Raw genomic sequence first — 27977 nt, 5'->3', positions numbered from 1 at the left:
TTCTTGTGTGTGTTGATTGTTACTTGTAAATCCTGGATGCTAGTCTCCTGCCAGAGGCAAAGTGTGCAAATATTTTCACCCATCCTTCTGGTTGTCTTCTCCTTTTCTTGATTATTTATTTTACTGTACAAAAGTTTTTTTTCTGTTGCTTGTTTAATTAAATCACATTTGTGTATTTTGGGCGTTTATTGCTTGTACTTTAGAAGTTTGGGGCATGAATTATTTACCTAGATCAATGCACAGAAGAGTTTTCTCTAGGTTTTCTTGTAGTATTATTATAGTTTTAGTTCTTACATTTAAGTCTCTAATTATCTTCAGGTTATTTTTGTGTATGGTAAGAGATAGAGGTCCAGTTTCTTGGACTGCACATTGCAATTTAATTTCCCAGCACTATTTATTGGAAATGGTGTCTTTTCCTCCAGTTTATGTTCTTGTCAACTTTGTCAAACATTCATTGGGTATAGTTATGTGATTTTATTTCAGGGTTCTTTACTTTGTTCTATTGACCATACTTACTTTTAGTACTAGTGCTATGCTGTTTTGATTACTGTTGCATTGTAGTATAATTTGAAGTCAGCTAGTGTAGTTCCTGCTTTTTTTTCTTTTTTTTTCTTTTTTCCCCTTAAGATTATTTTGTCTACATGGCCTTCTTTTTTTGAGTCCATATGAATTTTAGAATTGTTTTTTAAAAAATTCTGCAAAAAATGGCATTAGTATTTTTACAGGGATTGAATTGAATCTGTGGACTGCTTTGGGTAGTATGATCATTTTAGAGATATTAATTGAGGATGGAAGCTTTTTTCATGTGTTTGCATCAGCTACAATTCTTTTCATCAGTGTTTGTAGTTTTCCTTGTAGAAATTTTTTACTTGTTTGGTTAAATACTATTCTTTCTTCTTGTATACTACCCTAAATCAATCACTTAGTTCTATTCTTTCTGAATCATAAAATTTCTCTTCCATACACTTCTAGCCTACTCTACTGATAAAAGTTAGTCAAAACTACATCAGCAAAATTTTGCATGTGTAATGTTGTATCTCTATGTTTTCCGAGGTCAGTGGATTGTCTTAGCCCATGGGCTCGAGACCAGCCTGGCCAACTTGGCGAGAACTCCTCTCTACAACAAATCAAAAATTAGCTCAGTGTGGTAGCACATTCCTATATATTTCCAGCTACTTGGAAGGCTGAGGCAGAAGGATCACCAGAGTCCAGCAGGTCAACGCTGGGTTGACTGTGAGCATGCCACTGCATTCTAACCTGCGTGATAGAGTGAGACCCCAACTCAAAGAAAAAATCCAATTAGAACTCATAAACTTCACGACAAAGGCACATGAGATTCCTTAAGACAATTGTGCTGAAGATAATTGTCCTTTGAGATCAATGAAAGAAAAAAGATGCATGGATTTCCTAAATCCTGATGATGGGGTCACATAACCAAACTCTGACCTTCCTGTCAGATGTCATTTGGGTTTTCAGTTTTCTCACCCATCTTTGGAAAGACACTTGAAAGTCCTGAGGACATTGGTTTAGTGTCTCTGCTTCTCCCAGACAGAAAAGAGAGGAAAGGGAGATCAAGGGGGTCTCCTGGGAAACTGGAAAGGTGAAACTTTGGGGAGATAATTTCCACATGCATAGGTCTCATGAGGAGGCTACATGAGAGAATCATCCGAACTGAGTCCACAAATAGAGTGGGGACAAATCTCTATTCCAGCGAAAAGACTGTGAGTGGGTGAGTGCCAGGAACAAAATATGGAATGGCTCCTCTCCCTTCATATGTTAGATGTAGTTAAGGAAGCATACAAGAATTATTTCCAGAGTACAACCTAGAGGTAATTATCCAAGTGGAAGTACAAAACACAGCATAGATTTTTTTCCTTCTTTATGAAAAGTATATTCAAGGATTTGTGTTAGATTTGAAGTTACTAATCTGGGACCTTGGGAATGACACATGAATGATTGTTAATGCTCTGAACACTATGTGGCATTGTGTGCTCTTATTGATTTTTCTAGGCAGAAGTTTATAGCCTTTATTGTATCCAAACAGACGACACTGAAGCACACATGCACACACACACCCCTGTTGTTGATACCTGTGTGTGTGTATGTTGTGTGTGTGTGTGTGTGTGTTGCTTTGAAGAACTGCTCTTAGAAATGGCATGGGTAGTTATCATTGAGACTCATTGGAAAAAGTCCAGAGACCAAGGCTCACCCAACACACAAGGGTCCATGGAGGCATACGGGATGAAGGGATTATATAAATGAGAAATTAAAGGGACAGAGGATTCACATTGTCTGCTCCTTTCATTTCTTTTATGAACTGTGATAGATTCACTATTCACTAGTTTCTCTGGAAGCCCACACACACACAGATAGAAAAATCTATCTGATTTTTCTTTAGGCAACCAAATTATCCCTGTCATTTTCATTTTCCCTGTATCTGTTGAAATTCATGTTATGTTCTCAAACTGGGCATGATGAACTGTTTCTATGAATTTATGTTTGTGTGTGTGTGTATGTATGTGTGTGTGTGTGTGTGTGTGTGTGTGTGTTTCTTAGGAAGAGTTTTGTTACAAGTTTAGGAATCCAAATAGGATGAAGAAAAACATCATGTGAAAATTATGCCTACAGAAAATTTAGAACAAGTCTAGGAGGACATGGTTCAGACTTCTTTTTGTTGTTGTTTATAGTATTATAGATTTTGTTAAGACATTGTGGACAATACTTTGTGTATAAAATTGCAGAAATTTTATAAACTTTTATAAACTCTTGGTCTATACTAAGAACTTCTTCAGGACAGTTTGTGCTTATTAAATGTCTTTTATTTCCATGTAATCAGCATAGTGGTAATCATGTGGCATGCATTCATTAATTTGTGTTGAGTTTAAATACTAATCTTTCCATGAGTCCTAGATGCTATTGAAGAATAGTGCCTCTATGCTATTAACATATTCATATTTAAAACTCTATTTCAAATAAAATTCATCACATATTGTAAAGCAATGACCCCCAGGACCTTAGAAAATCACTTAAAAAAAAAAACAAAAAAACGCTTGTTCTGAGTTGAGTTACTTATCAATTTGACAGCCATAGCTCCCCCCACATCATCCAGAAGAACTAGTTCTTGTACTTCTGATACAATTTTCTTAATATTTGTTAATTAATAGATAAGCTACCTTTACAAAATTTTGTCACATAATGTAGCCTTGGCAGGTGCAATGAACATACTTCTATTCTTTATGAAACTGCTTACAGTATGCTTTGATTTGAAAACAGTTTAGGTGATCCTAGAAGTCCACACACTTGTTGTTGGGTAAATATTAGGGACCTCTCAGTTTGGGGCAGATTTCTCCTGTGATTTTTTTTCTCCTAAAATGTCAGGGACATGACCTACTTGTTATATTGTTGGAGATACAATAGGCTTCTCTGCCTTCTTTTTAATGACTCGACCAGCTATGGGCGGAGATGCGGCCTTAAACATGTTTTTGCTATAAAAATAGTAAAAACTTATGTCTTTTTTTGTGCTTGAAAGTTTTATTGCCAATTTCAGCAAAGATCTAATATATTATCAAGGAGAAGCTCAAAAATTTTTTACATGTTTTCTGAAGTCTCGAAATCTAGTTTGATACTTCTGAATTTCTTTTTTAAGATAAGTTCAAAATTTTGTTTTTCTGCAACACTTACCCTTTAATATATACATCATCAATTTTCTTTGTCTATTACATGCTTTTTCTCTTCTCTTATAAATTGTTCTGTCATCCATCTTTTAAGCATAAAGAAACTTTCAGAAGTAGAACTACATTTGTGTAATAATAATAACTTCATACTCCATATGATTTCAATGAACTTTAATTTTAGAAAGTAAATGTGCTTCCTACTTAAGGTGATTTCAACCTCAGTGAGCACCAACTTGACAGTGATGTAACGTCAGAGCACTTCCTCATAACGGGAGTTGTGTGCTTTGTGGTTTGTTGATTTTGATTTATTGCTGGGAAGAAAATTCATCATAAAAAGAAGACTGCTCAATGTTGGATTCTTGCCTTCAAGTTCTGATAATGGTGAAATATTACAGCAAAGCAGGTAATGTGCTTTTTTTTTTTTTTTTGCGGCAAACAAGAAAACAGAAATAGTGGCTAAAACTGGCATTCCCAGGCTGGGGAAATGTTATAATGTTACAGGTCACACAACTGCCACAGCTCCCCAGGAGTTAAGTGTTGAAGAAAAAGTAGATAGCAGTAGTAAGAGACAGAGGAAGAATCTAAGCATTTAGTTAGGCAAGATTATTTGGGGAAAAGCAAGATACAGTAAGAGAACCAATGAAAGGTGTAAAAACAAAAAAAAATTGTATGAGAATAATTGGAAAGAACAAGAGAATCCAACAGGTGGAAGAAGCAGGAGGTTTCTATCTCCAATAGAAGATAGATATGAAATACTTAAAGAAAAGCTTCTCAAACATTGCGTGCTCTTGAATCTCCTGGGAGACCAGATAAGATACAAATTTTCATTCAGGAAGTTGGAGGAGGCAGAGTCTGAGGTTGTAAGTCTTAACATGCTCCCCCGTTTGTTAGATGTGTCTAGTGTGTGACCCACAGCTCAGGTGGCCAAGAAAGGGCTAACTGTTGAAAAGTAATTCATTGAAAGTCATAGCTATGCATGTTGTGTTTCATAAAACTATAGTATTCAGTTTCAAAAAAGTGCAGGTTTCATTAACTGGAAAATGCCTTTAGCATCATAGTAAAATACAAAATTAAAATAAACAAAAAATGTCCAAAAAGTTAGCAATCACAGGAAGGGAACAGTTAAGCCAGATTATCATTTATTTGTATACTTTTATTTGTCTTTGTTATCACTCTTGTTGCACATATTTTTAGGTACCTAGATAATACATAAGGCTGATTATATAAGAAAAACCAATGAAAAGGTTTCTTTTAATTTGAGAAAAAATTAACTATTCATTTTGTCTGATTAGGTAAAAAATAAAAACATCATTCTTCATCTTTAGTATGACCTAAAATGTCTACTCTTCTTCTGAAGGAAAATAGTTGCAAAGTCTAATTTCTCACAACTTGTTATCTCCAAATAAGAAAATTGTCATTGAGGCTACTATACCATAAAATCACTGAATATTCTGAGTTCCTGGTTTCAAGGTTCAAGAACTCTTCTTTTCACTTTTGGAGACATGCTGTGGCCCAATATTACTGAGGCCCCCTTTTTGCTGACTGGCTTCCCTGGGCTGGAAGCAGCTCATCACTGGATATCCATTCCCTTCTTTGCCATCTATGTATGCATCCTTCTTGGCAATGGCACACTCCTCTACCTTATCAAGGATAACCACAGTCTTCATGAACCCATGTACTATTTCCTTGCCATGTTGGCAGGCACAGACCTTATGGTAACAATGACCACAATGCCTACTGTAATGGGTGTTTTATGGGTGAATTACAGGAAGATTAGTCATTCAGGATGCTTCTTGCAGGCCTACTTTATTCACTCTCTATCTGTTGTAGAATCAGGTTGTCTCCTCGCAATGGCCTATGATCGTTTTATTGCCATCCGCAATCCTTTGAGATATACTTCCATTCTCACCAACACTAAAGTGGTAAAGTTAGGAGTGGTTGTTTTTCTAAGAGGTTTTGTATCTATCCTGCCTGTGATTTTGCGTCTTTTTTCATTTTCCTATTGCAAATCTCATGTTATCACTCGTGCTTTCTGCCTTCACCAGGAAGTCATGAAACTGGCCTGTGCTGATATAACTTTCAACAGACTTTACCCTGTAATACTGATTTCCTTAACAATCTTCCTAGACTCTCTAATTATCCTCTTCTCCTATATTCTAATTCTTAAAACTGTAATGAGCATTGCCTCTGTTGAAGAGAGAGCCAAGGCCCTCAACACCTGTATTTCCCATGTCAGTTGTGTCCTCATCTTCTATGTCACAGTGCTGGGGTTGACATTTATCTACAGATTTGGGAAGCATGTGCATGAAGTTGTCCACATTGTCATGAGCTATATCTACTTCCTCTTTCCTCCTTTGATGAATCCTCTCATCTATAGCATCAAGACTAAGCAAATCCAACATGGCATTGTCCGCCTTTTATCTAAACACAGGTTTGTTAATTAAACTAAGATCTAAAGAATCAGACACAGGCACAAAGAGTAAGACCGACCGATGGAAACCTAAAGTCTGAATTCCTCTCTGAGCAAAGAGCAATGATACATTGGAAAATTATGTATTTTTCACTAGGGATTAAGTATATTATCACAGATTTGGCCATGTTCTGTGAGTGGTTTTATCACAGATGTCTGAACAGGACCACATGGAGTTGAAAAAGTTTATGTATAACTTCTTTCTTCAAATGTTCCTAAACATTAGCCACTGCAGTAAAATCCTAAAAAAAATTATGAAATAATTTTTAAGAAAAAATTGTTCATCAGTGTGCCCTGTGTATGTGTGTGCATAGGTTAATTTGTGTAGGTATAAGAGCAACAAAAAAGTTTTTGGTTATTATTCTCTAGAAATACACTCTTATTTCAACTCTCATTTTTCTCAAATAAAGTTTGCAATGAGAAATTCGTATTTTAAATTTATTTTTAAATGAGCAAGTATTGATAATTTTTAAAACATCATTTAGCCTGAGTTACTTTCTCTAGTACCATGATTTGCATTCAATATTTTAAAAATAAACACATGAGTCTTGTACATAGAACTTTTATTAAAAACTTTTGTAACTTTGTAATGAATTCAGTTTAGGATGTTCAGATTTTACATAAATATATCTACCTTCTTCTTCACTGAATATTCTGTTTTTCAAACTAAACCCTCGAAGAAGAAAAAAAAAACCCACAAAAAACTCCACAAAAACTTGACAAGTGTCTGATCAGCTAATAAGGAATTAAGAAAGGGAGTCTGGAAGAGAAAATTTACTCTTTAGATTATTTAAATATATGCTTTCTTCGACCTAGGACAGGAAGGGTCAGGACTCTAGAGAAAGTATATGACCATTATAGAACTTAAAATATGAGGCATCTGTATTTTACAGGTAATATATACTTCATGTATTTTCAAATTGGAAGTGGTATTTTTTCTACAATAATTATTTTCTTTGACATCCTCTGTAAAAACTCTGCTGTTGGAAGACAGACAATATGGAGATAAATGAATTCCAATTTTTGCAATGCCTAAAATATTAAGATGGGAGTAGATTATTATTCTATGCTAAAACTCTTTAAACTCTTTTCAGACTGATTTAAATGTGAGACTAGATTATTTATCCACAAATTTTATGTGAAAAAAAATTACTTGTGGGTACAACGTTCAAGTCATTGATGCCGAATATAAACCCAAATACTGAATACAGTTATCTTCCAAAGACTTCCTCTGTTATCTATAAATGTGCCCAGCAGGACTATAATGCATTCAAGCATCTGAACAGACAATCCCATTTGAGAAAATTCCTGTCTTAATTTTCTACTTTGATGTAGAAGCTCTTGTGACTGATGAAAGATTGGCATTGATAGTCCTATTCATAAAACAGAAGTTGTAGAAAAATCACAGTTTCCTGTGGTGGTCTCAAGTAACCATGATATTGTATCTCAATTTAAGAATTTAAAATTTAAAATTTAAGCATATGCTTAACATTTGATACATAATACATTTTACAAAAGGATCTGTAGTTGAACCAATCAAGGTTCCTCAAGTTAAAATCTATTGTTTTTCTCATGCAAAGTGAGAAAGATTCTAGATATCTGGCATGGACCTTCACATTATAGTTTACTTAATAACCCGTAACATATGTGTAATAGGAAAGAAAGATTCAGATTATGGTAGACAAACAACATTGGCATGCTTCTTGTGCAAATAGTGGTTTTGCAATATGACAATATTTGAGCCCCCCTGAAGAAGCATAAACAGTGCTCACTTTGGATAGCAGTGTTATTTCCAAGATAGAGAAAACCAATTAGAGAGGTCTATTTATTATTAGTGAAAGTGCCCCCAAGCTTTAATGTAGAGCTTGAGTTCTCTGTTCTTGCTGCCCTTGTGCTTGCCTAAAGAAAACATATTTCAAGGTCATCCTCAGAGGGTCATCTTGCCCTACTAGCATTGTGTTTGAGACCATTTATCAGTTGCTCAGCAGGAGGTTAGGTCAGTGTCCTAAAATATTGACTCTCTTAATAAAAGATATACAAACACAAGACCACAAACCAATCCTTTGCTAAACAAAACCAGTTATCAAGTTTTCACTATATTTTAATAGGGATGAGATTTTATCTACATTCCTGCAGCACACTAAAAGATCTTCATTCAACTTTCTCCCTGTACCATCAGACTTGATGACCCTGACACTTCATGAGACTGTTGTATGTCAATTATGACATTCTATTCTACCTATATGTTGTGAAGTGAGAAAGAAAACAACATGATTTTTATTTCACAGGTTTATATAGAAGTAGTGTATTTAGAAATCCATAAATAAATTCACAATTTTTTTCAGCTTTTTAACTTCAGTGACAATTTGAGCATTGACTTGGTTAGAAGGAAATTTAAAAATGGATTCGTTTACATATAGAATCCAATCAGTTTAAATAAATAAACAAAAATAGTTCAGTCTATGAAACAAGAATCTGAAGAGCAAGAGAAATAAAACACTTAAAAAACAATAAAGTAATATGATCCAAACATATTTATTAAGTATGAGTTTTGGGATTAAGATGACCAATGTGAAACAGCTGGATTGAGTTTCTCCTCTATAGTAAACCAAGTTAGATAGAGTTTCCTCAGCACCTAGAGAGGAAAAAAACAAGCAACACACCTTATGACTCTTCAAAGAAGCAATAATAACCACAGAGTACAAATAAGGGAAAAATCCATCAACCTGAAGTTGGAACTAGTCAAACTCTCACCTTCACCACCACAGTCTACTAGTAGCCTTTGGACGCAGTAGGGAAGGTAAATAAGGGGAATTCAGAAGTTCTATACTCCTGTTGCAAACTTGGTGGACCCACAGATCCTTGAAGGACTCCAGTCTCTCAGGGGAAGTTGCCTTACACACAACCTTGCTCTGTCAAAGCCCATGTGGAGTAGTGCAGGAAAAAAGAAAGCCTTGAGAATTGCCAGCCACCATTTTCCAGAAACTCAACCCTTACAGGTGGCCTACCTGCTTTCTAGCTGCCCTGGGAGGGGGTAGGTCCTATTGGCAACCACCTTGGCTGCAGACAGTTGCTGGCTGGGGGTGGGGAGGTGTTGCCAGAAGAGCATCTGATGCTCTGAGGATAGCTGCACTTTGACATCAACAAGGCAAACTGCCTGAGGTCAGGGTGGGAGCTTGGTGTGACTCCTTGCCACAGCAACCTCACACTCCACTATTAAACTCTTCTGTGCCTGCCCTATGCAACAGTGCTACTCCAGTGTCCCAGGACCCATTCTTAGTCTCCACTGGGGTAGCCAAGACTGCACTTTGTGGGATGCCCAAGCCCCTTTCTCTCAGACCCCCACACTCCTTTCAAAGGCTCAAAACAGACAGGGAATTTAGGTAATTCCCAGAACATTGTCCTTCACCAAGATTGGTTGGGCACTTCTTGGAGCAACAGACTCCAAGGAGAACGCCTACAGCCACTATCACAGCTAGCTTTCTCCCACAAGTGCCAACTCCTGGCCGGAGGTCAGCATTGCAGCTCACCACTTCAGATATAATACTTCAACTTTGAGGAAGATCTGATCTCAAACCCCAACTAATACCACTACTCAAAGCCACTCTCGCCATTCAGGATGCTGTGAGAGTGCAGCTACCCAGCACAGGACTGCCATGGCTAGGAATTGAGAAACTCACCTCACCAAGTCTATGTATACCTGGGGAACACTGTAATGCCTACACCTGCCTCCTGCCAAGCTCAGATAAGTAGAAATAGTCTACCAAACTGAGAAGAAACCAGAAAAAATAATTCTGACAATTTGAAAAACAGAGTTCTCCAACACTCCAAAAGACCACAAAAATTCTTCAGCAACAAACCCTAACCAAAATGATATTTTTGAAATTCCAGACAGAATTCAAAAGGTTGAGTATAAAATTGATCAATAAACTTCAGGAGAAAATTGAAAGCCAACATAAAATAATAAAAAACTATTCGAGACAAGAATGGAAAATTGTACAAAGAGATAGACACACACACACACACACACACACACACACACACACACACACCATAAATTCTGGAAATGAAAGAATCATTTAGGGAAGTACAAAGTGAAGTAGAAAGTTTTAACAGTAAACTAGAACAAGCATATGAAAGGATCTCAGAACTTTAAGCCAAGGCTTTTGAATTAATCAGACAACAATAATAAAAAATGAATAAAGAAAAGGGAACAAATTATCCAAGAAATGTGGGATTGTGTGAAATATTCCAAAGTAAGTATCACAGGTGTCCCTGGGGAAGAAGAGAAAATGACAGATTTGGAAAACTTATTTGAGGAAATAATGGAAGAAAATTTCCCTGGTCTTTCCAGACATATATACATACAGATAAAAGAAGCCCCTAGATACCCTATTCTTCCTTCCATTAAATTACCAGGATCATTCTTCTCAGACCTGGAAACGACAACATAGAATTTTATATGGAGACATAAACAATCACAGATAGGCAAAATAGTCCTCAGGAAAATACAGACAGCAGAAAGTATCACATTTCCAGACTTTACACTTTATTATAAGGCTACAATAATCAAAACAGCCTGGTATTGGTACAAAAAACAGGCATGTAGACCAATGGAACAAGATAGAGATTCTGGAAGAAAAACTCAATTTCTCAACCAACTCATCTTTGACAAAGCCTTCACTGACAACCACTGAGGAGAGGAGAACCTATTCAGTAAATGGTGCTGGGAAAACTGACTGACCACATGCAGAAGATTAAAACAAGACCCCTACCTATCACCATACACAAAAATCAACTCTAAATGGATTAAAGACATAAATGTAAACTCTCAAACTATAAAAATTTTACAAAACGTGGGAGTTATCTTTAAGAAAATTGGAACTGGCAACCAATTTCTGATAAAAAAAACCCAAATGCACATGCCATAAGAGATAAGATAGACAACTGGGATAAGATAGACAACTGGGATCTCATCAAACTGAAAAGCTTCTGCAAAGCAAAAGAAACAATCAAGAAGGTGGGGAGGCAGCCATAGAATAGAAAAAAAATGCTTGCCAACTGTATATCTGACAAAGGTCTAGCATCTAGGATCTACAAGAAAGTCAAATGTGCTGAAAAGAAAAAAACAAACAGCCTTATTAAAAATTGGGTGAATGGTATTAATAGATACTTCTCAAAAGAAGACACATGAGCAGCCAATAGATACATGAAAAAATTCTCAGCCTCACTAATATCAAACAAATGCAAATTAAAACCACAGTGAGATACCACCGAACTTGAGTCAGGATGGTCATCATCAATAATTCTAAAAATAGCAAATGCTAGAGAGGATGCGGAGGAAACGGAACACTTCCACGCTGTTGGTGGGAGTGTAAACTAGTACAAAATCTGTGGAAAGCAGTGTGGCGATTCCTAAAGGATCTAGAAATCAACCTTCCATACAACCCAGTAATCCTCATTCTGGGAATTTACCTGGAGGAACTCAAATCACTCTATGAAAAAGAAACCTACACAAGTATGTTTGTTGCAGCACTATTTACAATAGTAAAAACATAGAATCCACTGTGCTGCCCATCAAAAGTGGACTGGATAAAAAAATGTGGTATATATATAAAGTTTATATATATATTATATAAATTATATATATATAAACTTTAAAAGCTTAAAAACTATAAAAACCTTACAAAATGCAGGAGTTATCTTTAAGAAAATTGGAACTGGCAACCAATTTCTGATAAAAAACCCAAATGCACATGCCATAAGAGATAGACAACTGAGATCTCATCAAACTGATATATATCACGTGTTATATATATATATATCACGTGTTATAGATATATATAACACGTGATATATAACACGTGTATATATATAACACGTGTTACACATATATATAACACGTGATATATGTATGTGTGTGTATATATATACACACACACACACACACACATATATATATGGAATATTATGTAGTCATAAACAAGGACAAAATTATGAACTTCCCAGCAACTTGGATGGACTTAGAGTCTATAATACTCAGTGATCTGTCGAAGACACAAAGAACTGAGTACCACATGTTCTCACTCATAAGCACTCTGAACAATTATCTTAATACTATGAGAAAGGGATAGACAGTAGTAGGAAACTGCCGGGAGGGGGCACACTTCCTCAATAAGGGTACCTGATCTCAAACCAGGTGAAGTGGGGACCAAAGTAAGGCCCAAACTTTACCTGTACAATGACCATTTGTATACCTAACCCTGAATTGTACCCACATCTTTAAAATAAAAGTTAAAAAAGAAGCCCCTAAAAAGCCTTAGAAGTTTTATTGCAAGAAGTTCATCCCCAAGGCATATACTCATCCTGTTATGCAAAGTTAATGTGAAGGAAAGAATTTTAAGAGCAGCAAGACAAAAGCATTAAATAATTCACAAAGGTAAACCTGCCAGCCTAACAGCAAACTTCTCAGATGATACTACACAATCCAGAGGGGATTGGAATCCCATCTTCAATTTCCTCAAACAGAAAAACAGTCAGCCAAGGATTTTATGTCCTGCAAAACTAAGTTTCTTAAATAAAAGAGTATTTCCTGGGCAAGAAAATGTTGAGGATATTTGTCACCACTAGATTGAGTCTACAAGAAAATACTCAAAGGAATTCTAAATAAAAACACAAAAAGTCAAAATACACCAGCAGAAAAATGCTGGAAATCATAAAGTTCACAGGCTTTATGAAACATTAACACAATAAATAAAATAAATATATGAAGAAATAAATGAGTGAATTAATAAATAAAACAATCAGTTAACAACCAGTATGATGAATGGAATAGTACCTTAAATGTTATTAACTCTAAACATAAATGATCTCAATACCATGACTAAAAAGATATAGGCTGGCAAAATGTATAATAAAAAACATAACACAGATATCTACTGCCTTCAAGAGATACACTTAACTCACAAAGACTCCTATAGACGTAAGGTTAAATAGGGTGGTGAAAAATATTCCACATAAATGGAAACCAAAACCAAACAGGAGTAGCCACTCTCATAACAGAAAATAGACTTTAACAATAGTAAAAAAAAAGTCAAGTATGGTTATTATATAATTATAAGTGATCAATTCAATGAGAAAACATAACAATTACATATATATATGAAGATATATATATATATCTCCATATCCACACACGCTCCTGACACCAGCACACCATGCTTTATAAAACCAATTCTACTGGACATAAAAAAAAGAAGAAAAAAAGATGGACAGCAATACCACAATAGTGGGAGATTAAAACATTTCACTGACAGCAATAGACAGATTTACAAGGCAAAATGTCAACAAAGGAACATTAGAGTTAAACCAGACCCTAGAACAAATGTAACTAATAGACATCTACATAATAGTCCATCTAAAAACTATGGAATATACATTTTTCTCATCAGCATGTGGAACATTCTCCAAGACACCATATGACAAGCTACAAGTCACATTTCTAAAACTTGAAAAAAAATCAAAATCATTTAAAGCACCATCTTAGACCACAGTGGAATAAAACTAGAATTAACTTCAAGAAGAACTTGTGAAATCAAACAAAAACCTGAAAGTTGAATAGTCTGCTCCTGAATAATCCTTGGGTTAACAATGAAATAAAGATGAACATTTTGAAAATCCCTGAAATGAAGGACAACAATGAGACTAGTGAACAAAACCTCTGGGACAAGGCAAACCTGTGCGCAGAGAAAAATTTATAGTTCGTAAAGTCTACATTAATAAGACTGAAAGATTATGTATCAACAACCTAACATCACACCTCAAGAAAGCAGAAAAACATGAACAAACCAAACCCAAAGCTAGAAGTATAAAAGAAATAATAACGATCAGCAGAACTAAATGCAATTGAATTTAAAAAACACAAAGATTAATGAAACAAAAAGTTGGTTCTTTGAGAAGATAAACAAAGTTGATAGACCACTAGATTAAAAAATAGAGAATATTCAAATTAGCTCAATCAGAAAAGAAAATAGAGACATTACAACTGATACCACAGAAATGCACAAGATAATTGGAGACTATTAGGAACCTCTCTCTGCAAACAAACTAGACAATCTAGGGAAAATGGGTAATTTTTTGGAAACACACAAACCCCTAACATTGAATCATGAAGAAATAGAAACCCTAAACAGACTAATAATGAGTAGTGAGATTGAAACAGTAATTAGAAGTCTCCCAACAACAGCAATGAAGTCCAGGGCATGATAAGCTCACAGCTGATTTTTATCAGACCATCAAAGAAAAATTGGCACCAATTTTATTGAAGCTATTTCACAAGATTGATGACAAGGGAATCCTCCCTAACTCATTTTCTGAAGCCAGTATCTCTTTGAAACCAAAGCCAGGAAAAGGCACAACAAAGAAAGAAAACTACAGACCAATATTCCTGATGAACATAGATGTGAAAATCTTCAACAAAAGATTAGTAACCTGAATTCAACAGTGTCTAAAAACAACACATTTTGACCAAGTGAGTTTTATCTCAGGGGGGCAAGGGTGGTTCAACATTTGCAAGTCAATAAATGTGATCTACTACATAAAAGAAAAAGAATTAAAAACAAAAATCATATGATTATTCAATAGATGCAGAAAAAGCACTTGATACAACCCAGCATCCCTTCATGATAAAAACCCTCAGCTAAATAGATGTAGAGAGAACATTTCTCAATATAATAAAAACCACATATTACAAAACTACAGCCAAGTAATCTACAGATTCAAAGCAATCCCTATCAAACTACCAATGACATTTTTCACAGTATTAGAAAAAACTATATTAAAATTTATATGGAATTAAAAAAAAAAAAAGCCAGAATAGCCAAAGCAAATCTAAGCAAAAATAACATAGCTGGAGGTATTTTGTTGTCTGACTTTAAATTATACTACAAGACTTCATAAACATAACAGCATGGTACTGGTACAAAAGCAGACACATGAACCAATAAATAACTACAAATACATACGACAAAATGATCGTTGACAAAACAGACAAAGATATACATGGGGGAAGGGGCACCCTATTCAATAAGTGGTGCTGGGAAAATTGGATTGCCACATGCAGAAAAATGAAATTTTATCCCTATTTCTTCCCATAGATAAAAGTTAACTCAAGATGGATTAAATACTTAAATGTCAGATCTGAATCTATAAAAGTCCTAGGGGGAAAAAAAAACTGGGGAAAAAAACTCTTCTGGACATTGACCTTGGCAAAGAATTCATGGCTAAAATCCCAAAACCAAAAAAGACAAAATTAAACAAGTGTGTTCCTGGCTAAGACTCCAAAAGCAAATGCAACTAAAACAAAAGTAAACAAGTATGACATGATTAAACTAAATAACTTCTGCACAGCTAATGAAATAATCAGCAGAGCAAATAGGCAACTTACAGAATGGGAGAAAATATTCACAAGCTACACATCTGTCAAAAGATATATCCATCATCTGCAAAGAACTCAAACAAATCAGAAAAAAAAAAGCAAATAGCCCCATTAAACACTGGACAAAGGACATGAACAGATACGTCTTAAAAGAAGATATACAAATAGCTAACCAGCATATGAGAAAATGCTCAGCATCACTCATCATCAGGGAAATGCAAATTAAAACCACAATGAGATACTATCATACACTAGTCAGAATGATTATTATTAAAACGATAATAATAATTAATGATGTTGATAATAATAATAAACAGCAAATGCTGGCATGGATGAGGAGAAAAGGGAACACTTATACCCTGTTGGTGGGAGTGTAGATTAGCACACCTTCTATGGAAAGCATTATGAAGATTACTCAAAGAACTAAAAGATCTACCTTTGATCTAGCAATTCCACTACTACGTGTGTATCCAAGGAGAAGAGGTTGTTATATAAAAAAAACACACCCTGAACCCACATGTTCATCGCAGCACAATTCACAATTGCAAAGATGTGGAATCAGCCTAAACACCTATCATCTGATCAGTGGACAATGAAAATGTGGCACACATACACTATGGAATACTATTTAGCTATCAGAAATAAAGAAATAATGTCTTCTGTGGCAACTTGAATGGAATTAGAGAACATTATTCTAAGTGAACTAACTCAGGAAGAAGAGATCAAACTACATGTTCTCACTTCTAAGTGGGAGATAAACTAAGGATCTGCAAGAAAATAGAGAATGATATAATGGACACCGGAGACCACTCAGAAGGGGGAGGGGGAAAAAAAAAAAAAAAACCAATGTTCAGGGGTGGGGGAGGTAGGAACACTTAAAACCCAAACAAAAACTAGTTTTTCCTCCAAAGCTGTTGAAATAAAACGTAGAATATAATTTAAACTTTAAGAGATAATAAGTAAAAGTTAGATATTTTGGCTAGAAATATTATAGCCAATGATAGGTTTTAAATGGAAATTAACATTTCTTTCATTTGGTGAATAGCTTATTCTAAATTCAAATAATTTTGAGTGTAGATAAAGATGATTATCAAATATTATTTAATTTTTTTTAGAAAAAAATATATTTAGTTATGCATCCAAATGAAAAAAGAGATTTGGTCAAGTGCAGTGGTTCATGCTGTAATCCCAGTACTTTGGAGGGGTAAGGTGGAAGAATGGCTTGAGCCCAAAAGTTCAAGAGAAGCCTGGGCAACATAGCGAGACCTTGTCTCTACCAAAAAAAAATAATAATATATAAAAATAAAAAATAAAAAAATTAGCCAGGCATGGTAGTGTGCACCTATAGTCCCAACTACTTGGGAGACTGAGGTGGAAGGATAACTTGAGCCCAGGAGTTAGAGGCTTCAGTGAGCTGTGTTCATGCCATTGCACTCCTAGCTTGGGCAACAGAGTGAGACCCAGAGGGGAAAAAAAAAGGGATAGAAAAAAAGAAAGAGGGAAGGAAGGAAGGAAAGAAAGAAAGCAAAACAGAGATTTGACACTGGCAGTTTTTCTGGTTCAAATGGGCAAAAATAAAATTTTGGAAAGGATAAAGTTTCTGTCAACAAAGTAATTGTCAAAATTATTTTTTCTTCTGATTTGGAGATATAGATTGAAGATAGCTATGGCAGAAAAGGTCTCTCTTTTATGTTTAAAATGTGTCCTAATTTGTCTTCCTTATCCTAGGAAGGATAAGTTTTTCTGAACTCCTGTTTTTACAGTTATGTAGTTTATATAAGCAAATTGTATTTTGATTATTCCTTTGAAGCAGCACAGTCATGTGAACTGTACATTTTCTGTAGGCAAAATAAATGCAAATATGAAGAAAAAACTTTAAAAATGTCCCCTCTTTCAAACTGTCTTTTAAAAATGATACAACTTATAATTATATGATGCCTGAAATAAATACAGAATAACTTAGGGTCCATATGAAAAATAAGAATGTCAGTTTATTAAAGGGTATCATGGAGAGAGTAAAAAGAAAAGCCTCAGAATAAAATTAGATATTTGTATTTCATATATGTAATAAAAGATTTGCACCCAGAATGTATTGAAAAAACTTATTTGAAAATAATTTCAAACTAGACGGACAAAGGTAAAGATAAAGATTGAATAAATACATCATAGTCAATGTTTTCAGATAGATTGTATGCATGCTAAAAAGGACTCAACTTTATGTGTCATGAAGACAAAGCATGCTAAAATTACAGTGCAGTACCACAGTGAATCCATCAGTATATCTGAAATATAAAGAAGACTTTCAATATCAAGCGCTGGTGAAGACGTGGAAGAACTGAAACTCAGTCTCTACTGAAAGAGTACAAGCAGGTATGCTTTAGAAAACTATGCGACATCTACTAAGGCTGAACATGTGATTACCATAAACCCAGTACAGTAACAAATGTGTATTCGTCGAAGGCATGATACTTAAATATTCCCATCAGCAGTAATTAATTGCTGAAAACCATAAACTGTTGAAGTTTCAACCAATAGTCTAGACATATAAATTGTGTATAATAAATATTATACCACTGAGAATGAATTACTTATTACTACAATAACAACATCAATGAATCTCACAAATATGATGTTGTACAAAATAATAAAAGTGAAAAAACTGAGTAACTCATCAATGTAAAGTCAAAGAAAAAAATGGCCCAAATAACCAATAGTTGCTGTGAGTGGGGTATTGCTTAAAAGGAAGTCGAGAAGGTGCTTTGTTAGTGTTAATCTTATTCCCTTGCAGGATCAGGGTGCTGGTCACAAGATGATTTTAGTTTGTGAAAATTCTTTGACCTGAACGACATACACGGAGAAGAAAAGATATACAAACTGAGGCAAAAATAGGCACACTTGCACACAATCAGGAATCATAATATGAATATCTGCAGATTAATTCAAAGGAAAAATTAAATTAGAAAAGAATGCGTTTATAAAATTTAAAAAGAAAATCTATCAGGTATAGCCTTTATATCCTCACAAAATCATTACAATACCAAGACAAAATTCCTGAGAAATATCTGTATATCTATCATCCATCTATCACATCTATTGTATCTATTGTATCTATCTATCTATCAATCTATCATCTCTCTCTCTATAGGCAACTGTAGTCCACCTTCAATGTAGATTATCATATTACATTATTATATATAAAACAAAAGTGTTTAGAGTTCAACCCTTTTTTATTCTAGCCTTTTTTAATCACCTAACTCAGGGGGAAAATACTCATTAGGTGGGAGATTACTATGTTATAAATTTTTCATGTGATAAAATATACAGCTAATAAAAAAGTTTTCGAAAATGATCATAATCCTTGTAACTTTCCTCCTCAGTTATTTCTAACATGGCGTTCTTCTACAAAATCAGAACCTCCAGTGTTTTAGTTTTTCTATTTTCCTACTTTTATCTTAATTTATCTTGATATTTGCTGGAGTCTATGATTTGGTTTTTCAGAATCTTTTTTGCAAATATTTTATAATTCATTGTCTCCTTTTCAATCCATCCTAAACTTTTCATTCTTCTGGAATAATAAAACTACTTTTTAATCTCTTAATACTGCCAGGTCTTATGCTAAACATTTACATAAATTAATACCTTTAATCTTTACAATAATTCTTCATCATATGCATTTATTCTCATGACAATCTTTTTGACATCCATCATCTTCATTTTATAAGTGAGGAAGCGAAAGTGTTCAGTATGCAAAGACACAGGAGCTGTAAGGAGAATTAGGGTTCACACTCAATCTATGCAAAAACCCATTAACGCTCTCGTCAATTTATTCTAGTCACTTGAAACACATTTTCTAATTTTATCGAATCTAATCTAATTATTAATTAATTTCTTTCAGAACTTTATTTTTATTTTATAATTGTAGGGTCAGTGTGGCGATTTGTTACATAAGTAAATTGTGTGTAAATGGAGTTTTGGTTTCTACTAATCTAATTATTAATCCATCTCCAGCCTCTTCTGCTCTCATACTTAGTTCTAATATCAAGGCATGCATATATAACTGCCTAAGGGACTTCGCTGTTGACTGTGTGTAGATGCAAAATGTCTAAGCTGATCCTCATCTCCTTTTGTCCAAATTCAGTTTTTAAAATAATAATTAATGCAAAAGGGTCAATAAAAAATAACTTGATTCATGAATAAAGTGATTGTCTTCCTAAAATCCCTATGGAAGACAGTGGAACTACTCATCATTCAGTTAAAATTGGAAATGAAGATGTCATCACTCACAATTCTTTTCTTTTTTTAATTTGTAATACATTTAAGGGGTACAAGTGCAATTTTGTTACATGAATATATTGCATAGTTGAGAAGAATAGGCATTTAGTGTATCCATCACCAAAATAAAGATACATTGCACCACTAAGCAATTTTGCATCATCTAATTCTCTCCCACCATCTCACCCTGCTGAGTATCAAATGTCTATCATTCCACACTGTATGTCCACATGTTCACATTATTTAACTCCCACTTAAATATAAGAACATGCTGCATTTGTCTTTCTGTTTCTGAATTCTTTCATTTAATATAACAGCCTCCAGTTTTATCCACCTTGCTGCAAAAATCATTTTATTCTTTTGTTATGGCTGAGAAGTTTTCATTGTGTATATGTACCACATTTTCCTTATCCAATCATTCATGGATGAACACTCAGTTTGATTTCATATCTTTGCTCCTGTTAATAGTGTTGCAGTAAACAGGTATGTTTTTCACATAATGATTTCTTTTCCTTTCAGTAGATACCCAGTAGCAAAATTTTGCATCAAATAGTAGTCCTATTTTTAGTTGAGAAATCCCTACACTGATTTTCTTAGAAGTTGTATTAATTTACATTTCTGCCAACAGTGTATAAGCATTTTCTTTCCTCCATATCCTTGCCAACATCTGCAATTTTTTGTCATTTAATAATAACCATTCTGACTGATGTAAGTTGATATCTCATTGTGGTTCAAAAATTTGCAATTTTCTAATGATTAATGATGTTGACCTTTTTTTTCATATGTTTGTTGGCCACCTGTGTGTCTTATTTAGAAAATTGTCTATTAATGTCTTCTGCCAATTTTTAATGGGATATTTGCATTTTTTGTTTTTGTTAAGTTATTTGAATTAACTGTACATTTTGAACATTAGTCTCCTGTCAGATGCATAGTGTACAAATATTTTCTCCCATTCTTCAGGTTGTCTGTTCCCTTTGCTGATTTTTCTTTTGCTGTGCAAAGGGGATTTTGTTTGCTTGTTTGTTTAATTAATTCCCATTTGTCTATTTTGGGGTTTACTACATGTGCTTTTGAGATTTTAGTCATCAATCATTTGTCTAGACCAATGCTCAGAAGAGTTTTCTTAGGTCTTCTTGTAGTATCTTTTATAGTTTTAGATTTTTCATTTAAGTCTTAAATCTATCTGAGAGGATTTTAAGGTGATAGAGGTCCAGTTTCATGGATTGCACATTGCAATCTAATTTCCCAGCACCACTGATGGAAAATGGTGTCTTTCCCCAGTGTGTGTTCTTGTTGACTTTGTCAAACATCAGTTGGCAAAAGATATGTGACTTTATTTCATGGTTCTCTACTCTGTTTTTTTGTTCAATTGATCATGTCTATTTTAACACCTGTACCATGCTGTTTTGTTTACAACAGCATTATAGTATAATTTGAAGTCACCTAATGGGATTACCACAGCTCTCCACCCTCCTTAGGATTGTTTTATCTTTCTGGATCCTGCTGTGGTTCCATATGAATTTTAGGATTGTTTTGTCAAGTCCCATGAAAAATGTACTGGACTGACAGTAGTGGAAAACTATGGGGGGCGGGGAGGGAGATGGAATGAACGAGCAAATATCTGTCTGGGGATGGGGAAGCACCTCTTATCAATAGGGTGCCTGAATGAAATGTATCTGTATACCTAACCCTTAACTGTACCCCACAACATCATAATAAAAATATTGATTATAAAGAAAAAAGAAAAATGCACTCGTATGTTGATAGAGATTGCACTGAATATGTAGGTTTCTTTGGGTAGTATGATCATTTAAAATATGTTAATTTATCATATGTTTTTCCATTTATTTGGGTCATCTACAATTCCTTTCATCAGCGTTCGCAATTTTCCTGGTAGAAATCTTTAACTGCTTTGGTTAAATACTATTCTTTCTTCTTAAATACCACCTTCGGTTGATCACCTAGTTCTCTTTTTTCTGAGTCATAGAATCTCTTTTCCATCTACTGCTCACTTACTCTACTGATAAAACCTAGTCCAAACTACACCAACAAAATTTTACATGTGTATTATTGTGACTCTATGTTTTTCCTACTTTATACTGTGTTCCTCATATTGTAGCCAAAGAGACCTTTAGACAATTATTATCTGATTATAAGCACTCACCTTATACCCTAATAGGAATGTCAAAAGTTATTACATGGTTTGTAAAATTCTATTTGGTAGGAAATGCTACCACAGATTCATTTCCTATCAAGATTTCTCTTATGTCTTGCTAGTCTACTTACATTATATACTATATTTTTTGTATAGATTGAGTATAAATTATTGTTGTTTGAATTTATATTTCATCCTATCTCAAGACTAGTGTACATATTTTTAAAATTTAATTTGTTTACTTGTTTGTTCCTTTTAAAATGAAATTAAATTTGAGTTGTGGGGTACATGTAAGGACTTACTACATAAGTAAATGGTATGCCAAAGAGGTTTGGGCTTCTAGCGAACCCTCTCTTCCCCTGATATTAGATTTGGTACCCAGTGTGTGGTTTTGTGCTCTTTATCCCTCCTCCCTCCTTTCCTCCTTTATTAGTGTCTAGCATCTGTTGTTCCCATCTTTGTTCTCATGTGTCCTGTTATCACGGTCCACTTATGAGTGAGAACATGTGGTATTTAGTTTTTTGTTTCAGTGATTGTTCAGTAAGTATGAAGATCTCCAGCTACATCCATGTTGCTGCAGAAAACATGATGTTTTTCTTCTTTGTGGCAGCATGATGTTCTATCATGTATGTGTACCATATTTTCTTTATTCAGTCCTTTGGTGGGCATCTGGGCTGGTTCCATGTTTTTACTATTGTGAATAGTGTGCTTGTATTGCCTCTATATAGAACTAGTGCCCCACCACACCAAAAACTACTATTAATATAACCCTAACTCTTTTTATTATTCAGATTTCAATTAAGGTTGAATTTCTTCTGAAAATTTTTCTCTAATTCCACAGATATATATGACGTGTCCCTTATAGTACCCTACATTCATGCAGTAATGTTAGTGTTATGTATATTTATGGTAAACATTTTTTCTAGTACCTACTATATATGCTATATATATTTTGAGTAGCAGTCTCATTCTGTCGCCCAGGCTGGAGTGCAGTAGAACACTCACAGCCACTGCAGCTCGACCTTCTGGGCTCAGGTGATCCTTCCTCACAGGCTTCCAAGTAGCTGGAACCACCGGCACATGCCACCATGCCCAACTAATTTTTTGATTTATTATAGATACGAGATCTTGCCAAGTTGCCCAGGCTGATCTTGAACCCCTAAACTCAATTCCCTCGCCTCAGCCTCCCAAAATGCTAGTATTACAGGCATACGCCACCATGCCTGACTAGTACCAGTCCCTCACCCTGAAACTGATGCAAAATGCGCAATTAACTGAATCAAAGCAAGTTTTTTTAGGAAAACATAAGATAAGGTATTCTTCATTCATACAATTGTTAATAGAGCTATTGAAGTTTCTGTGGACCAGAACTAATTAGCCCAAAGAAACAATTGCAATTCATAAACTCCAGAACAAATAAAGACATGTGATATCCTTGAAGACAATTGATATCTCATTGACATTTGAGATAAATGAGAGGAAAAGGATGCATAGATTTCCTATACCCTGTTAGTGGAGCCACATAACCAAGCTCTGGCCTTCTTCTGTCAGATGTTGTTTTTGTTTGCAGTTTCCTCATCCATCTTTGAAGAAACACCTGAAAGTCCTGAAGACATCAGTTGAGTGATCCTTCTTTTCCCAGATAGAGGAGAGAGGAAAGGGAGATCAAGGAGGTCTCCTGGGAAACTGGAAAGGCGAAACTTGGGGGAGGTAATTTCCACAGGTGTAAGCTTTTAAATGAGGCCTCCTGAGGTGGCTACATGAGGGAATCACCTGAACTGAGTTCTCAAATAGGCTGGGAACACTTTTCTATTTCAGCGGCAAAACTGTGAGTGGTGAGTGCCAAAAACACAAATATGGAAAGCATTTTCTCCTTTCAGATGTTAGAAGTAGTCAAGAAAGCATAAAATAATTATTTTCAGGAGCCAACCTAGAGGTAAGGTTCCAGCTGAGGTGGACAACACCTACAACACAGATTTTTTTTTTCCTTCTTCATGAAAAGCATACTTAAGAAACTGTGCTAGATTTGAAGTTAGTAGTCTGGGACCCTTTGATTGGTACTTATAACAATAAGTACCCATAAGAATGATTGTGAGTACTCTGAAATCTATTGGACATTATGTGTTCTTATTCATTATTCTGGGTAGAAGTTTATAGTTTTTTTATGTAAAAAAATTTTTGAAACACACAATTGTCATTGAAACCTGTGTGTGTGTGTGTGTGTGTGTGTGTGTGTGTGTGTGTGTGTGTGGTTTTTAAGAATTGCTCTCTGAAATGGTATGGATAATTGTTAGTGGGGATCAATACAAAAAAATCTGGAGACCATCACTCAGGGATCTGTGGGGGCTTATCTTCCATCCCATTAGGATGAAGAGAGGATATGGGTGAGAAAATAATCTCAGATCTATGATTTTTTAAAATGTTTTCAGCATTTCAAAATCTGTTGAGACATTTATAAGCAATACATGACATAAAATTGTAGGAAGATCTTATAAACTTTAGTCTACAATGTGATCTTCAGGACAGACTATACCTATTAATTTTTTTCCAGTAATCAGCGCAGAAGTCTTGTGGCATGTGTTCACTAATTCCATGCTGAGTCTAAATACTAATCTTTCCATTGTCTAGGATGCATTTAAGGAATGGCGCTTCTATAGTTTGCTGATACCTTCTTACATAAGATGCCATTTCAAGGAAATTTGATACATATTACTTAGCCATTATGCCCAGTACCTTAGAAAATCACTAAAGAAAATGCGTGTTCTGAGTTGAGAGTTACCTATCAATTTAACAGCCATAGCTGCCCCACCTTCATCCAGAAGAAATAGTTCTTATGTTTCTGATGTAATTTTCTTAATATTTATTAATTGACAGACTATCCTTATGAAATTGCCATATGATGGAATCTTGGAGGATGCATGTAACATGCTTCCATTCTTTATGAAACTGGCTATAGTGGGCTTTAATTTGAAAAAAGTATAGGTGATCCTAGAAGCCCACAGACTTGTTCCTGGGTAAAACTTAGGGGCTTTATAGTCTGAGACAGGTTTTATCTGTGTTTTCTTTACACACCTAAAATTTCAGGAATGTGACCGACTTTTTACATTCTTGGAGCCATAATAGTCTGCCCTGCTTATTTTTAATGACCCAAGCCTGGCTATGGAAAGAGATGTAGCCTTAAAAATTTCTTTTCAGCAGGGCTCAGTGGCTCAGTCTGTAATCCCGCTTATTTTTATTTGCTCTCTGAAATGGTGTGGATAATTGTTAGTGGGGATCAATACAAAAAAATCTGGAGACCATCACTCAGGGATCTGTGGGGGCTTATCTTCCATCCCATTAGGATGAAGAGAGGATATGGGTGAGAAAATAATCTCAGATCTATGATTTTTTAAAATGTTTTTAGCATTTCAAAATCTGTTGAGACATTTGTAAGCCATACATGGCATAAAATTGTAGGAAGATCTTATAAACTTTAGTCTACAATGTGATCTTCAGGACAGACTATGCCTATTAATTTTTTTCCAGTAATCAGCACAGAAGTCTTGTGGCATGTGTTCACTAATTCCATGCTGAGTCTAAATACTAATCTTTCCATTGTCTAGGATGCATTTAAGGAATGGCGCTTCTATAGTTTGCCATTCCTTAAATTTTTAATGACCCAAACCTGGCTATGGAAAGAGATGTAGCCTTAAAAATTTCTTTTCAGCAGGGCTCAGTGGCTCAGCCTGTAATCCCGCGCCTTTGGGAGGCTGAGGTGGGTGGATTGCCTGAGCCTGCGGGTTGGACTTGGCAAGACCTCATCTCTACAATAAATCAAAAAAATTAGCCGGGCGTGGTAGCGCGTGCCTGTAGTTCCAGCTACTTGGAAGGCTGAGGTGGAAGGATCGCCGGAGCCCAGCAGGTCGAGGCTGCGGTGGCCAGGAGCAGCCACTGCACTCCAGTCTGGGCGACAGAGTGAGACTCCAACTGAAAAAAAAAAAATTTCTTTGCATAAAAATGTTAAAAACATATATTTGTTTTTTGCTCTTGCAAGTTTTATTGTCATTTTAAACAAAAATCTAATCAATTATTAAGGAGAGGTTCACAAAAATTTAAAAAAGTCTCTGCAATCTCAAAATTTAGTTTGATTATTATGAATTTTTTTTAATGAGTTCAGGACTTTATATCGTTCTGTTCCTTTTACCCTTCAGAATATATATCACCCATTTTCTTTGTCTCTTAAATATCTTTCTCTTCCTGTTATACATTGTTCTTCCACAAATGTTTTTAAGCATAAAAAAGCTTTCAGTGGTAAAGCAACATTTGTGTAATAATATTAACTTCCTCCTCCATATGATTACAATGTGCTTTAATTTTAAGGATTCCTAGCATAGATGATTTCAACCTCAATGAAAACCAAATTGAAATAGATGCAGCATCATAGCATATCCTAAATGCTTTGCGATTTGTTCTGATTCTGATTTATTTTTGATAGGAAGGCCATCTTACAAAGAAGACTTCTCAGTGATGAATCTTGCTTTCAGTCTTTTGAATGTATGGTGAAATAATGCTGCAGCAAAGCAGGAAAAAAGATTGGAACTACAATCTTTTTTCGGATTGTGGCAACCAAAAAAAAAAAAAAATGGAAATAGTGGATATGACTAGCATTCTTAGGCTGTGGAATTATCAAAATGTTACTAGTCACATAGCTGTAACAGCTCCCCAGGAACTGAGTGTCTAAGGAAAACTACAGAGAGGTAGAAAGAGACAGAAGAAGGATCTGCACATTAAATTACATTAAATGATTTTAGAAAGAGCAAGAGGCAGAAAGAGAGCCTATGAAAGGCAAAGAAGCAATACAAAGTAATTGTTTAAGAATAATTGGACAGGCCAATATCTTTGATGAACATAGATGCTAAAATTCTCAACAAGATCCTAGCAGACCGGATTCAGCAATACATCTCAAAAATCATCCACCATGACCAAGTAGGCTTCATTCCTGGGATGCAAGACTGGTTCAACATTCGTAAAATCATAAATGTAATTAGATACATCAACATATGTCAAAACAAAAACTACATGATCATATCACTAGATGCAGAAAAAGCTTTTGATAAAATCCAGCACCCCTTCTTGATAAAAACCCTTGAACATCTAGGCATACGGGGAACATACCTCAAAATAGTAAAAACCATCTACGAGAAACCCGCAGCCAGCATACTCCTGAAATGGACAAAAATTGGAACCAATTCCCCTGAAAACTGGAACTAGACAAGGATGCCCACTCTCTCCCCTCCTGTTCAACATCGTATTGGAAGTCCTGGCTAAAGCAATCAGAGAAGAGGAGGCAATCAGAGATATTTAAATAGGAAAAGAGGAAGTCAAGTTATCTCTCTATGCAGAGGATATGATGGTGTATCTTGAAAACCCAAGAGAATCTGTCAAAGGCCTCCTTACATTGATAAAAGCCTGTGGCAAATTATCAGGATACAAAATAAATGTACAAAAGACAATCGCATTTCTCTACACCAATAATAAACAAACAGAAACCCAAATAAAAAATACAGTTCCATTCACAATAGCCACAGAAAAAATGAAATACCTTGGCATCTTCTTAACCAGAGACGTGAAAGACCTTTACAATGAAAATTACAAAACACTGCTCAAAGAAATCAAAGCTGACACGAACAAGTGGAAAAATATCCCATGCTCATGAATTGGAAGAATCAACATTGTGAAGATGTCCATCTTACCTAAGGCAGTCTACAAATTCAATGCAATACCCATTAAATTACCAACAACATTCTTCTCAGACCTAGAAAAAACAACACAGGAATTCATATGGAAACACAAACATCCAAGAATAGCCAGAACAATCCTCAGCAAAAAAAACAAAGAGGTGGTATCACAATACCAGATTTCAAACTTTACTATAAAGCTACATCATCAAACAGCTTGGTATTGGTACAGGAACAGGCATATAGATCAATG

The 27977-nt window shown here is 35.0% G+C and overlaps 1 protein-coding gene across 1 annotated transcript; it reads left to right on the top strand.

Annotated features, from left to right (window-relative positions):
• Positions 1 to 5137: 5137 nt before the first annotated feature.
• LOC103256830 (olfactory receptor 51B2) lies at positions 5138 to 6174 on the top strand. The gene has a single exon (XM_008054589.1). The coding sequence runs from the start codon at positions 5177 to 5179 to the stop codon at positions 6116 to 6118; it is 942 nt and encodes a 313-aa protein (XP_008052780.1). The 5' UTR covers positions 5138 to 5176; the 3' UTR covers positions 6119 to 6174.
• The last annotated feature ends 21803 nt before the right edge of the window (positions 6175 to 27977 follow it).

Source organism: Carlito syrichta, unplaced genomic scaffold, assembly GCF_000164805.1.
Source record: "Carlito syrichta isolate Samal-C Ts95f unplaced genomic scaffold, Tarsius_syrichta-2.0.1 Scaffold296829, whole genome shotgun sequence".
In the NCBI taxonomy this organism is placed as follows: domain Eukaryota; kingdom Metazoa; phylum Chordata; class Mammalia; order Primates; family Tarsiidae; genus Carlito; species Carlito syrichta.
The sequence above is the reverse complement of the archived record's forward strand: the minus strand, read 5'-3'. Positions and strand labels throughout refer to the sequence as shown.